Consider the following 13992-nt stretch of genomic DNA (forward strand, 5'->3'; position numbering starts at 1 on the left):
CGCTGATCCTCAACACTGGGGCCCCACAAGGGTGCATTCTGAGCCCTCTCCTGTACTCCCTGTTCACCCACGACTGCGTGGCCATGCACGCCTCCAACTCAGTCATCAAGTTTGCAGACAAACTACAGTGGTAGGCTTGATTACCAACAACGACGAGACGGCCTACAGGGGGGAGGTGAGGCCCCTCAGAGTGTGGTGTCAGGAAAATAACCTCACACTCAAGGTCAACAAAACAAAGGAGATGATTGTGGACTTCAGGAAACAGCAGAGGGAGCACCCCCCCCCTACCCACATCGATGGGACAGTAGTGGAGAGGGTAGTAAGTTTTCAGTTCCTCGGCGTACACATCACGGACAAACTGAATTGGTCCACCCACACAGACAGTGTGGTGAAGAAGGCGCAGCAGCACTACATTACCCATCTCGTATGTACATACTGTACTCTACACCATCTACTGCATCTTGCCATCTTGATGTAATACATGTATCACTAGCCACTTTAAACAATGCCACTTTTATTTGTTTACATACCCTACATTACTCATCTCATGTATATACTGTACTCGATACCATCTACTGCATCTTGCCTATGCCGCTCTGTACCATCACTCATTCATATATTTTTATGTACATATACTTCATTCCTTTACACTTGTGTGTATAAGGTAGTTGTGAAATTGTTAGGTTAGATTACTCGTTGGTTATTACTGCATTGTCGGAACTAGAAGCACAAGGATTTCGCTACACTCGCATTAACATCTGCTAACCATGTGTATGTGACAAATCAAATTTGATTTGATCTAAGGATCCCTCCCTCTTGAAACAGAACCTTACGGAGTCGCAAGCTTCTGTGAATTGACCATTTCACGGCCTATCTACTTTTCAACATTAACCTTAAGTAACTGTCCATTGAAAATCTAACTTTTAGAAGTTAATATTCTGTTAACTCATACCCAAATAACATTGACTCATCCTATGCTTAAATAAAACCTAACTCAAACAGACCGTTTCAAAAATGCTTGTATTTCCTCAGAGCGTGATGTCATTCCAACACAGAAAAGCTGCTTTTGAAAATACTTAAAATAAATTGGAAGTAAAACTATTTCACTTATATTGTAATTAATTACCCTATAGGACATATTTAATAGAAATATGGAAACACTGGACAGTTACTTTAATACAGTATTGTGGTGAGTATATGATTTTAGCTCAAGTCTAATGATCAGGTTAGAGCATTAGCATTCAAGTACCTTGACTTACTCATTGAAATTATTTAGAACATTTGTCATACCAGCCATTGGTGACATACCTAATGTGTCTTATATTCATCCCACCATCCACTGAAAATATGTTTGCCAGTTCCTTGTGTGTCAGTGACAACACTCACATTATGCATTTCCTTGCCACATCAGACAATCCCAAACTCCAATACAATACTCCTTTTTTTTATTTTACATTTGTCTCAAACAAATGTCTCTTCCATAAATATGTAGTCTATTTTGGTCATATTCACATATTTTACATTGATCATTTCAGTAATACAGAAAACAGGAAAAGGACTATAAATTAGCGATTCTGCTTTGGATCTTTAGAAAAAAAGGTTTTCAAAAACGACATTTGCCATTTTAGTACACAATACAACACCACTCTGTTCATAGACACACAGTTCAACAGACAGACCTGAACGATGATGCAAGACTTTCACACAAAAAGACTACTCCTTGGTCAGGTCAATGACAAAAATGACCAATTCTCTATTTCAATGTAGGCAGCCCACTTGTGTGACAACACAACTCTTCTTTCTGAATCCATTGACATGTCCTTTACATCCATATGCACATTGTTACAATTACTACTCAAGATGCAATTATAATTTCCCCATGAATATGTAAGTTTTGGCATTTTACCAGTAGGCATCAGTTCGTGTACTGACGTGAGAACACAAGAATTAACAAAAAAAAACATTTTTTCCCAACAAGTACATTACAACTGTGGATGACAAGGGTATAAAAATGAATAAAAAAAGAGAGAATCTATGGATATGTTAATAATATGGTATAGAGACAGTATGGTTTAGAGGCGTACAGCACATTATGTAAACAACTGTGCTGAAATGTACAATATCAACAGCTAGGCTGCCTCTGTGAGCTCTAAAAAGGCTGTGTCCAGCACAGCTTTGAGAGCAGGTTCTAAAGTCCATTATAGTGAGAGAGTCTAAGCAATGTTCATTCAAAAGAGCTGCTCTTTCCCCAAAAGGGCATACCCGTCTCTACGGGCACTCTTCTTCTCTGTGTCGACAGATTCAGTCCCTTTCTGGTCTGACCCTGACCAGTTGATATTTAGTGCACATTCCAGCAGCACTGCGCCTTATGTTGCCTGTTTGTCTGGGTGGCTCTTTAACTTGTGGAACTTAACACTGTCAAGCTTTTCAAACCTCTTGCCACAGTGTTCGCAGGTGAAGTTGTAGTGGGCCTCGGGGGTGTGTTTCTTCATGTGCCAGTTGAGAGATGCTCGCTGGCGACACTGGTACCCACAGATCTCACACCTGCAGAAGAGGTAGAGGGGTGGAGGAGGGAGACGAGATAAAGGGGGAAAATGTAAGATGATTCTAATCTGCAGAAATTGTTTTTAGGAGTGAAATGTAGTCATTTCTGTTTGTGAGACAAAATTGCATATATTGTACAAAACCAAAATATAAAATGTGTAGAGAAAATTAAATACACCGTCTGGGAGTAATAACTTGAGTGGTCAAAGTGTTTCACTCACTGAAGGGGCGTCTCCCCTGTGTGCGTGCGCCGGTGAACCTCCAAGTGATTCTTCCTTTTGAACGATTTCCCACATGTTTCACAGATGAAGTCTCGGACTCCTGCACAAAGTTTGACGAAAAATTCTAATCAAATCAAATTTTATTTGTCACATGCGCCGAATACAACTGGTGTAGTAGACCTTACCGTGAAATACTTACTTACAGGCCCTTAACCAACAATGCAGTTCAATAAATTGCGTTAAGAAAATATTGACTAAATAAACAATAACGAGGCTATATAAAGGGGGTACCAGTACCGAGTCAATGTGTGGGGGTACGGCATCTGCGACAAACTTAGTTAAAAATGAAGGGACAAGCCCAAGTTAGTTGGGCTTGGGCACGGCCCGGAGGTGCAGAACTCAGATACTTGTAATATTGAGTCCCCAGGACAGCTCACAACTCATATAGCCTCTCTGCTGATTGGGGCTCTCATCAATTAGATTTTATTTGGAAGTGGTTCAGAATCCCCATTAGACATTATTACTTAAATCAGTCAGTGTATTTAACAGCCATTGTATTTGGTCATTCTAAATGGCCATTCTACAGACCAGTGTAAAGTTGGGTGATTTTACAACCAGGTCAGCAATCATTTCACGGGCAGCACGGTTAGATAAGAAGCATCACCCAGTAAAGTTCCATACGGTCAAAACCATTAGCTTTAGAGATGGGTTGACATTCAAAGCTGCATTATATAGTACATATCATAGCAGGATAAATATGAATACATTATTACTAGCTCATGCGCCACTGTACAGTATATCAGTATAGCCCAGATTTAGAGTTGTTTGTGCCCACCTGAGTGGATGATCATGTGGCGATGCAGGTGGTTGGACAGATAGAACTTCTTGCCACAGCCTGGGTGGGGGCACACCTTGGTCCTCCCCTTCCTGTGAACCAGATTCACATGGTTCTGCAGGGAACATACAAAGAACAAAACGTACATATTATGAATCACAGCATGAAATGGTAGTTACAGCAACATGTGTGCATTTTTATTATCTTTATTCGTAACTTGATGGCACGACAAGGTCAAGGTGTTCCAACTCAAGGCAAAAGCTGAAGAGTAGAGTGCCTAAAAGGGCCTATTTACCTGAAAGCTGCTGATGGCTACATAGACTTGACTACAGCCTTCATACGGACAGTGGAACATCTTGAGCATTCCGTCTGCCTCGATGACAGGACCTCGTCTGCTCCTTCTACATCTGAAATAGAAAAGGGAGTGATGCCCGTGGTTCGTCTACAGAAGTGCTCTGAGGAAGTCAAGATGGGAATGAAAATGGCATGTCCATCTAAGTTTGTCTCTACAAATATGATCCCCATAATTCTCCATGCTGGACACTCACCTGCTTAGGCCCCTCTGTAGCTCCCTTTCACAGGTGGGCTCCAAGCCATGAGACTCAACACTGGGCTGGAGCAGCTCCTTGTCACTGAGGCCTGAGAGAAAAATATCTCAAACCATTGGAATAGCAAGCTATTCATCATTGATTTTTGTCAATGTCAGTATCCATTAAATCAGCATATACAACATTTACAGCATATTCTAATGCATTGTCTGTTGGTGTAAGCAAAGGCTAAAATACTTTTCTACTGTATTATTGACTTGTTAATTGTTTACTCCATGTGTAACTCTGTGTTGTCTGTTCACACTGCTATGCTTTATCTTGGCCAGGTCGCAGTTGCAAATGAGAACTTGTTCTCAACTAGCCTACCTGGTTAAATAAAGGTGAAATAAATAAAAAAAAAATTAAAAAGTACCTGTGATGGATTCTTCCTCTGTCGTCCTAAAGTCTGCCACTGATTGGCACATTTGGTTGTAAGCCACACCCTCTATGACAGTGCAGGTGACCTCCTCCACGTCTCCACCCCCCATGTTGAGCTGGATACCCTCGGATGCCAAAGCCTCATAGCTGGGGCCAGTGATGATGATCAGCTACAAACGACAGGGAGAGGGACATAGGATAGGCTACATGTTAATATTACTATATAAAGGCAGTGCTTTCAGGGACAACAACTTACTTGATTGTGATAAAATTCCAAGACAAATGACTAATGAGTATTTTTCTTAACCTGAGAACCATCCAGAGTTCCTCGCTGGTCCGGTATCTCACAGGTGGTCCCCACAGTCTGTAGTGTCTGAGAATCAAACAGCTCCCCTTGCCCAGGCACCTGCATAGAGGCTGGGACTGGATGGAGGTTGGTCTGAGTGTCTACACCAACTGTGTCACCCATTGTCTGTGTGGTGTCCTGCTCATTGGCTTTGTCCAGTCTGTCAGTTAAGGATGCGGTCACTACAACACACTCATAGCCATCTTGTGATGTACCCACTCCATCTCTTCTCAGGTCCTCCGCCTCCTCCTCTGGGTTGATGTCCTCCCCTACAGCATTGTAACCGGTCTCCTCCTCGTCAGACTCCTGGGCTTGCTGTCTGCCTGCCTCCATCACCACCTCCATCTCCCAGACAGACTGATTCTCAGAGAGATGCTCCCTTAGTGGAGTGTCTTTGGATGGGGCCTCCGTCCCTTGGAGCTGGCTGAGAGCCGTGGCCTGCTCCACCTGATCCATAGTCACCGGGGCTCTGGCCACTTCCAAATCCCCTCCTGCATCTAGGAAAGAGAAGGTTACAGAATACGGATGCATTTAAATACAGGTTACCCTGTTTATGTCAAATCAGTGGTTCCCATACAATTACATGTGACCCAGAGCAATTAAAAGCCAAATTAGTATCTGAATGTACTGTATCTCTTACCAGTGAGCTGTCTGTGGGCATCGGTCTCTCTCCTCCTCCTCCTGGTCATGATTCCTCTGGTATCCTCTGTCCTTGTGTCACTATCAACTTCCTCCTCCGTCTCTGTCTCCATCTCAGGCTCACTGGCCCCTCTTGGTGGTGAGGAGAGGTGCTGCACAAATGAATGGTCAGCATCACACTGCCAGATAGCAGAGGTGCAGAATCCAGGTTGGGGTTCCAGAGCTCTGAGCTGCGGTTCATGTGGGCAAGTCTGGGAGTGATCCTGGTACCAGGTCACCATGCTACAAAGGCTAGACACTCTTTCATTTTTCCCTGTAAGAAAATAAGTATCAACAGTGACATAAATGTAATCAATCAATCCCTCATGTAGGGATACTTTTCTTCATGGTTAAGTGGATACAATGCGTTGTTCTTTCTTACCTCTTTTCAGTTTTGTACATACTTCTGGGGCTGTCTTCCTAGCGACCAGGAATATAAATATGACGTTATTGCATGAGGATACTGTGTTAACGTTAAGCACTATTGAGTTGATAGCCGAGCTAGCTAACCCAATTGATTGAAGGAGGTGGCCTGGGGAAGGGACTCACATTTAACAGAGGACGAGAGAGGGGATAAGCTAGCTAAACAATAGTAGTTACTATCTAGTTTGCTATTCTGATTTTATGTATTATTAGTAAACATACCCTCCGTATTTTTGCTGGTATCTCTCCCCGTACGTGGAGTTGAGCAGGATTAGGTACTCGGCAAGTCCAGCGTCACTCAAACTCGTTCGCCGGCGAAGCTCACTCCAAACCTTGTGAGATTCTCCTAGATAAACTCGCCTAACATCATACTTCTTGCGGGACTCGAGGCGTCTTTGTGCTCGGTCAGAATCCGTGAGCCTGGGACGGCCTCTACAACGCCTCAAAATTGATTTTATTTGATCCCCAGCTTCTTCAGCGTCCAGGGGACCCTCTTCTCCTCCATAGTCATCCGCCATCTTGACAACAGCTGTCTGTTGTTGTCATTCCTAGCGGAAGTTGTCTTACAGGAAGTGACACCACTTGGCGGGAAACGAATATGTTCTTTGCAGATCACGCATTGAGCAGAACGTTTTATCAACGATAAACCAAGTTCATACATGTAGATAGCCATAGAAAGATATGGCCGATATTTTGACGCATGTCTTTAGGACATTTATCCAACACAATGGAAAAAAGAAGGATTTCAAAATCATCGCACCATCAAAATGCAGTACCTTGGTGGTCGGAGACTGTAGCGTCAACCGTTCGTTGCTGCTACTTGCGGCGGTGACGGCTTCCTCTGAATTGGGGCTCAAAGTCTCATTTTTCACTCAGGTTCAAATTCAGAGCCTTCCAGGATCATTGCACGAATCCATGTCCAACCTGAGCCCCGACAATTTGAAGGTAATTAGCTATTTACATACTACTAGGCCTTAATAACAACTACCCAACTAGCTCCCAGCATCTGTGTTATTTGGCACTACCTTGATAAACATGACATAACACACAGCACCACACTCCCTATTGAAATCATTGGTCAGCCCACTGACCTAACAATGTCTTATGACATCAAGCACTTTTATTTTGTGCCATGTTCAATTGGAAGATGTAGCAAGTTAATTATACATTTGTATGTCCTTTATGTTTGTGAAGTAGGCCCAATGATGGAGGCTTATCTCTTCTCACTATTCTGCCTCCTAAGCAGATAAGAGAGCTTGCTCTAAGCACCCCCAATCAGTCACAAGGATGTGCATCACTTATCAGCACAAAACATGTCTGATGGGCCCACTGCCAAGTCCTCCCTAAAAATCAGAGGGAGAAAATGTGTTCCTGAAAAGTCCTAAACAAATTGTTCTGATTATTGGCATGAATTTATTGCAGAAAATCACGTTTTCATACCCCAGGTCCTTGGAAGATTTGCTTCAGGACGTGGCCTCTTTGCATGAATCAGCCTCTGGATCTGCTGCCCCTCCGTCGTTGATCATCGTGGATGGACTGGAGGGCTACCTGCGCGGGCCTGGAGTGAGTGGTGGCCTTCAGCAGGCGGAGCAGTCCTCTGCTGCACACATCTCTGCTCTGCTGTATGACACGGCTGCATTTCTCTCACAGACCTTGGAAGAGAGAGCCGCTAGTCTGGCCCCCTGTCGGGTCATAGCCTCGTTCCAGTCCGAGTGGGAAGGGCATGCTGGTGGGGACTCCTCAGACCCTGTCCTCTCAGTGTTAGACCGCTACTTTCAGGTTAGGTGTACCTTGGACCAGGACTGGAACTCTGCCCCTGCTGTAGCAGAACCACAGGACACGTGGCATGTTTACCTCTCTGGTGCTGGGATCACAGAAGCCCCTATTGCTGAGGATGAGGAGGACTCAAGTCTGGCTCGAGAATGGCGACTGGTCATTTGCCCCAATCGCTCAATGGAGTTTACAATGGTTTGAAATCTATTAAATGACTTACTAGTGGACAAAGAAGAAATAAGACATGCAAAAAAACTATATACTTATATTAAACAATTGCATTCCCAAAGACAGATGCAAGGGGGACAGTTTTTTTTCCCCCAATGCACAAAATGGTTTTCACTAGTGTATACAAAAGGTTTTCAGCAAGGTTTTTGTGTGAATTAAACCACTCTGACCGAATTGTACTGTTCCTGACTGCTCTGGCACAATATAATTTGAGTCAGTTCTCCTCCCTTGCCCTGTTGTCTTCTCTCCTACACAATGTGACTTCACATTCAACCATTCAATTCTAATTTACATTACTTTTCTGTCTAACTGTTTTGCTTGTGGCGCTTTTTAAAATCATTTGTAGAGGGAAGATTAGGCTGATGTTATAGACGGGACAGCAGAGAACATCACGAAAACGATGTGCACTCTTCAATGGGGCAGAAGGCTGTGTGTTGTCATTCTGGATGGCCAGATAGCTAACAACAATGGCCAAGTGGCTCGTTTCAGCTAGTTTTATCTTGGTCTTGATACCATGTCTTGTTTTGACTGTCTTGTTCTACGCTAATATGGCAAACAGTTGCTAGCTAGCTAACCACTAACTGTAACTATGTATTTGAGACAAGTGCTCATTGTACAACCTTTATGTTTTCAATAAACATTGGACATGAAATATAGTGTACATGTTGTCAACAATCTAAGCCAACCCCGTCGATTTTGCCACATAGTTGTGCACCCGTTGGTTTTATTGCTAAACAACCAACCCATCTATAGATATTAGCTATCAGGGGCAATTAGAATGTCTCCCCACGTTTTTCTCAACTAAAGGACAACAAGAACATCAGTTTACAAGCATTTCAATACACCCGCAATAACATTGCTAAATATGTGTATGTGACCAATAACATTTGATTTGCTTTAATGCCATACATTTTTAAATCATATTAGTACAAAAAAAAACATTGAAGATATCTAATATGGAAGCGCATCAGAATTGATTAACATTTGTTATATTTCAGGCATATTGACATTTTTGTTGACCATAAAGAGATACTGAGTTACAGAAATGATTGTCAGAAGTTCCGTATAGGTAATCATCACAGTATTATCATAACATGTAATGAAAAAGTCAGGAAACATTCACCAGTTTGTTTAGAAATGAACACTGAAAATAACTGAAAACTAAAGGGTTTAAAGATAGACAAATTAGGAACTAGTTAATATTCTAAATGTTAGTAAACACAAAATAAACATGTTTGATTGGAGCCTTTTCTAAACAAATGTTCACTTTGGTTGTTTTTAAAAGATTTTCCCTTATTTACTAGCCTATGTTCTATAACTGTGTTCTGTGAGGGGATTGTGTTCCTTATCTTCTCTGGACAGATCAGAACCTCATCTCATTATGGTAAGATCTAGGTCAGTCATATAAGGAAAGTTGTGAACTTCACTTGTTATGACGTCCAATGCCCTTTTCCCCAATGCCCAGGCTACTCAACTACTGTCCACATTCTAAGGAACGGGACAATACCACTATCTTGGCAAAGAAACAAAACATGAAACAGATTTAACTTCTTTAGGAAAACAGCCCTAATGTTGAAAGCAAATCATTTTGCTGTCATCCAGAGTCACATTTATTTATTTTCCAAGCTATTGCGCACAATATTATTTTTACATACAGCAGGTTTTTAAAGGACCGAAGAGTTTCATCTGCTTTGTGTTTCCATTTTGCCATGAAAAAAATATTGCGATACTCTACCACCCTCAATCTCAATTCTGGACCTCAAAGCCAGTTCACTCCAGGTGTGTGTAATTAATTATCAGGTAGAACAGAGAACCAGCAGGCTCCGGACCTCGTAGGGTCAGAGTTGAGTATGCTTGCCCTACCACATTGAATTGTCATATCCACATGTGTCGATGTAAACAACTCTTTTTCACCAATGGAACAACTTAAAATGTGACAACGGTTTTTCAATCTACTCGTACATTTAGCCAAATCACAATTTTTGTTTGTTGGGTGGGAGGAATTACCTACATTTTCAACAAACTGGTGTTTATTTAAACCCCAAAAAATGTCATTTGAATTATTTACAGTTTCAACAATTATGGCCTCTCAAAATGTATGATAATATGTAAGATTCAATGAGGTGACAATTAGATATACAAATATACAAACATTCATACACTGGAACCATCATGACTTTTACAACCTTTGTTGATCTATGCATTGCAAGCAAGAGGTGTACAATAGCATCATACTGAAATGTGACACATTGCCTAAACACATTCCTGCACATCCTACAGTACCTCTTCATTCTCGCAGGAGCTTCATGTTAAGACCATGGTTACATCTTAGTGATACTCTTGTACAATACACAATAGACAAACACAATATAAGTGTCAACATTATCTAGTTATTCCAATAAAAATATAGAAAATAACCTTATAAATTGACCTACAAGATCCAATGATCTTAGAATATACACATTACATGTGTTGTATAATATCAACTTTAGAGTGTTTCAGTTGGTCATGTATTTCTCAAACAGCTGCCTTCCGATTGAAGGGATATTGTGAGAATGAGCTTGTGACATCCAAAGGATTATGAAATCCTTATCAGGGATACCTTTGACTTTTCCTCACCAAAGCCTTTGAGCTTAAATGTTGCTTTGTCTGTTATCTCATAGTTATGAGAGTAGCCTACACCCTGGCTTTTTACATTCCACTGACAAGAAGATGGAGTCCATGTAGAAGCCTTGGCCAAACATCCCAACTGTTTTTCAGCTTCAATGGACCTTTAAGCCTCAGTTCATAGCCTGTTACATAGCTTAGCCTTGATTCAGAATGCAAAGTGGATGGGCGTACCTATGGGTCTTCTGTGTGCAGGGATCTCGTTCTTGTACTCATTGGTATAGATAACTCCCTTCCCAATGTCATCGATCTTACTCGAGCTCATCGGACTGTAATCCATGGAGACGCCTGAGTCGGCCACTGCCATGTAGGTGTACCCGGGGCCCTTGGGCGGCCAGGTGTGGTTTGGGTACTCAAAACTGGACTGGGACGAGAGGCGGCCCAATCCTGAGCTCTGTTGGAAGGAGCCCAAGTCTGATCGAGATTCAGAGGATGTCCTTCCAGAGGCAAAGAGAACCTGCAGGGGCAAGGTTTCTTCCAATATGTCGTCCAGAAGCTCCTCCCCACTGTGGTTCTGAGCATTGAGGGTGACATAGGCATCATGGGACTCCAGTAGAGAAGACTGGGTCCAGGGTGCAGGGTGCTGATGAATAGCCCGGAGCTGGTCCATCGGCCAGTGCTCCTGGGGGGTTTCTCTCCACCCCTCCAATGCAGAATCCACCCTCTTTAGCTTCTCGTCTTCATCCTCCTCACCAAGTGCCTCTGAGGCCTTGGGTGGCAAAGCGGAGCTGGGTAAGGCGGGACCAAGGCTAACCTCTGAGAGCACCTCTAGTGGCGCAGGGAATTCCTCAGAGTAGAAGTAGGCTGGCCTCAACCATAAGCCTCCAGTGCTGTGGCCCAACCACTCCTATTGACAAACCAAATGAGAGAGGTTCAGGAGTCTGCACTAATATTGAGTCAAGATGAACAGACTACGATACACACAAAAGATATAGATAAACACTGCACAGGGTACTTCATACCGAGTTTCATATTCCAAGGATGCGAAGACTAATACTGGATTTATTTGTCTCACCTGGAAGTCACCGCCATAAACCTTAAAGAGGCCTTGGAACTTGCTTTCAGGGGTGGGAATGATTGGCCAGATCTTCTTCAACAGGAACCTGGGGACAATATTGTACAGCCTTATTCCATAAATACACCACTGAGGATGTCTCTACAAAGGAGATCACTAAAGAGTGTAGTTACAGTGGTAGACTAAAAACTTTGGAAAGTTGTTGTTTATGGTAACTGACCTGCGATGAGACATGAGCACAAGGAGAGACAGCAGGGTGAGGACGAGAGAGATGATGAGACTCAGGGACACGATGAGAGGGTCCAAGTCTGCAAATAAGATAACACATCAACAAGGTTACACCAGGGATGAAATCCAAGGGAGGTATCCCTCACAAATAGAACAAAGATGTTGAGCTCACGAGACATGCACATTATTTTTGTGAATGTTGCTGCAGGAGAAAGAAGCTTACCACCAGGCATTGTTTCCATCAGTACCGGGTCAGTCCAGGCGCTCCAGTAGCCGCTGTAGCTGATGCCGTCCAGTTTGACACGAATGCGCACCTTGTACTTAGTGCCTGACTGCAGACCACGCAAGATGAGCTCAGAGCTGGCTTGCACCTCCTCCACCTGAAGACGAGATGATAATGCATTGTCATTAACACATCTCTGCCGAAGGCCAAGAAAGGAACGGCACCATTATTCACAAGAACTTCAAACGTTTCTCTTGTCTGGTAAAAAACTTCTACCTCTGATATGAGTGTGTGTTGTTCATACCTTTCCAATGTGGCTCCCTGCCATGGCGTAGCTGACCTCGTACATCATGCTGTCACCCATGTACTTGAGAGAGGGAGGCAGCCAGCTGGCCTTCAGCTGCCCCTGCGTCCCTGTACTCGTCAATGTCAGATTGGCAGGCGGGTCTAACAGGACTGACACACAGACATGAGAAGAAAATGTCATTCCTAAATCCTGAGAAAAAACAAATGGAATAGTTCCCAAAAGTTACCCACAACCAAAACTCTATAACTCACAGACAAGTTCAATGAAGAGACTGCGGTTGTGGATCAGCAGGTCGTCCCGAAACACCCGGATGTCAAGGGGCACAAATAATTGAGTCTGGGACAACCTGCAAAAATACAGCCTCTTGCCGCCTGCTGCTGGTAGGGCAGTTATGGAACACTCACTGCTGTTCTCATTCCTGCAGAGGAGGAGAGACATTTGGATTGTTTACACTTTGTATAAAGTTTCTAGGCTAAATGGAAAATTGAGGTGATCATTCTTCAAAACACATGTTCATAGCAGGTAGCAACCTTCTACCAAGACAAGGTGAGAGAATATGGTACACGTAGCAGCAATTATTAACGGAGCGCTTTGCTTGATCATGACTTACTGGTATGTGTATATGAATGAGTATTGGTCAGCAGAGCCAGTCCTTTCCTCATCCTCCTCCCAGAAGCAGGTGAGGTCTGACATCCCTTCAGCAAAGCACTTTGGATTATCTGGCTCAGCGTGGAGCAGCAGAGCCACTGTGTGGACAAGGGAGGGAAGTCGTAGTCCACAAGGAAAATGTGTGTTGGAGCATTATTGGTATTGACAATTTAGTAAACACAGGTGAAGACTTAAAGTCTCCAAACAGCTCCAGAGGAATGACTATTGCTGATTAGTGATTATTCTAACTATTTTTAACAGCTATTAAATTCACCAAATTGTGCGAGGAAACACAAACCTTTGACAATTGATAACCTGTCTCTATCTTAACCCAAATCTAAAACACCAAACATATTATGTTGAAATACAAAATATAACATGATTGAAAATAAGCGTTGTAATTGTAAACACTTGTGTTACAGAAGGTGACGAAAACAAGTAGGCTATTTGGGAAAATGTGTCCTACCTTTAGTTTCCAAAGCTTGTGCACCATGCACGATGGACGTTTTCTGAGCGCAAAATAATACACAAAATACCAACAGCTTATTCAGGTTATCATTTGTCATCTTTTTGTCTCCTCTGAGAACAAAGCGGCCTACGCGTTCTGTTGTACTGCATAACTGGTAGGCGACCAGCTCCAAACGTCTGTTTTCTCCATCTCGCTTCGTGACAGTCTGTCTCCGAGATACTATGGATAGTGCAACACAGTTGTGTGTGCATCATAGGAGATAAGGTGAGCGAGTGACAAGCCAAGCTGTTTACTTTTTACTCAAACCCAACTGTAGAGGTGGAGCATACAAAAACATTTCACTCATGTCTGTGGGCGGGACTAGAGTAAGGTTACAACATGCTTCCAACGGGACAATATGTCCCACCAAACCACAGGGAACC

General features: G+C 42.9%; 3 protein-coding genes across 4 annotated transcripts; 1 reads left to right on the forward strand and 2 right to left on the reverse strand.

The window, feature by feature from the left end:
• Nucleotides 1–1428: 1428 nt before the first annotated feature.
• On the reverse strand, nt 1429–6597 carry LOC110486478 (zinc finger protein 653). 2 transcript variants are annotated; one of them, XM_021558107.3, is made up of 10 exons: nt 6235–6597; nt 5972–6009; nt 5552–5863; nt 4873–5408; nt 4561–4735; nt 4149–4254; nt 3896–4007; nt 3601–3715; nt 2766–2865; nt 1429–2544 (listed from the first exon to the last, which is right to left on the reverse strand). In XM_021558107.3, exons 1-10 carry the CDS (start codon nt 6528–6530, stop codon nt 2367–2369), a joined length of 1968 nt encoding a protein of 655 aa, XP_021413782.3. In that variant the 5' UTR covers nt 6531–6597; the 3' UTR covers nt 1429–2366. The 2 variants fall into 2 exon arrangements, with proteins under 2 accessions (XP_021413782.3, XP_021413783.3); XM_021558108.3 differs by having other exon boundaries at nt 4149–4239; nt 6235–6585.
• On the forward strand, nt 6557–8665 carry swsap1 (SWIM-type zinc finger 7 associated protein 1). The gene is made up of 2 exons (XM_021558110.3): nt 6557–6957; nt 7435–8665. The coding sequence occupies exons 1-2, from the start codon at nt 6694–6696 to the stop codon at nt 7984–7986; spliced, it is 816 nt and encodes a 271-aa protein (XP_021413785.3). The 5' UTR covers nt 6557–6693; the 3' UTR covers nt 7987–8665.
• Nucleotides 8666–8894: 229 nt separating this feature from the next.
• Nucleotides 8895–13884, reverse strand: epor (erythropoietin receptor). Its single transcript, XM_021558109.3, has 8 exons — nt 13568–13884; nt 13064–13199; nt 12705–12871; nt 12451–12602; nt 12147–12303; nt 11916–12003; nt 11696–11783; nt 8895–11527 (listed from the first exon to the last, which is right to left on the reverse strand). Exons 1-8 carry the CDS (start codon nt 13665–13667, stop codon nt 10829–10831), a joined length of 1587 nt encoding a protein of 528 aa, XP_021413784.3. The 5' UTR covers nt 13668–13884; the 3' UTR covers nt 8895–10828.
• Nucleotides 13885–13992: the final 108 nt, after the last annotated feature.

Source organism: Oncorhynchus mykiss, chromosome 13 (assembly GCF_057628025.1).
Source record: "Oncorhynchus mykiss isolate SJ-2025 chromosome 13, ASM5762802v1, whole genome shotgun sequence".
In the NCBI taxonomy this organism is placed as follows: Eukaryota; Metazoa; Chordata; class Actinopteri; order Salmoniformes; family Salmonidae; genus Oncorhynchus; species Oncorhynchus mykiss.

What these genes read in the sequence shown, in the direction of transcription:
- LOC110486478 (XM_021558107.3), bottom strand. Translation starts at nt 6,530, where the DNA reads ATGGCGGATGACTATGGAGGAGAAGAGGGTCCCCTGGACGCTGAAGAA. An exon ending in TGCCCACAGACAGCTCACTG is followed by an intron (nt 5,409 to 5,551) that starts GTAAGAGATACA and finishes TCTCTTTCCTAG; the next exon opens with ATGCAGGAGGGGATTTGGAA. An exon ending in CTACAGAGGGGCCTAAGCAG is followed by an intron (nt 4,008 to 4,148) that starts GTGAGTGTCCAG and finishes TTTCTATTTCAG; the next exon opens with ATGTAGAAGGAGCAGACGAG.
- swsap1 (XM_021558110.3), top strand. Translation starts at nt 6,694, where the DNA reads ATGGCCGATATTTTGACGCATGTCTTTAGGACATTTATCCAACACAAT. An exon ending in TGAGCCCCGACAATTTGAAG is followed by an intron (nt 6,958 to 7,434) that starts GTAATTAGCTAT and finishes AATTTATTGCAG; the next exon opens with AAAATCACGTTTTCATACCC.
- epor (XM_021558109.3), bottom strand. Translation starts at nt 13,667, where the DNA reads ATGACAAATGATAACCTGAATAAGCTGTTGGTATTTTGTGTATTATTT. An exon ending in TCTCTTCATTGAACTTGTCT is followed by an intron (nt 12,603 to 12,704) that starts GTGAGTTATAGA and finishes TCTGTGTGTCAG; the next exon opens with TCCTGTTAGACCCGCCTGCC. An exon ending in GTGCTCATGTCTCATCGCAG is followed by an intron (nt 11,784 to 11,915) that starts GTCAGTTACCAT and finishes TATTGTCCCCAG; the next exon opens with GTTCCTGTTGAAGAAGATCT.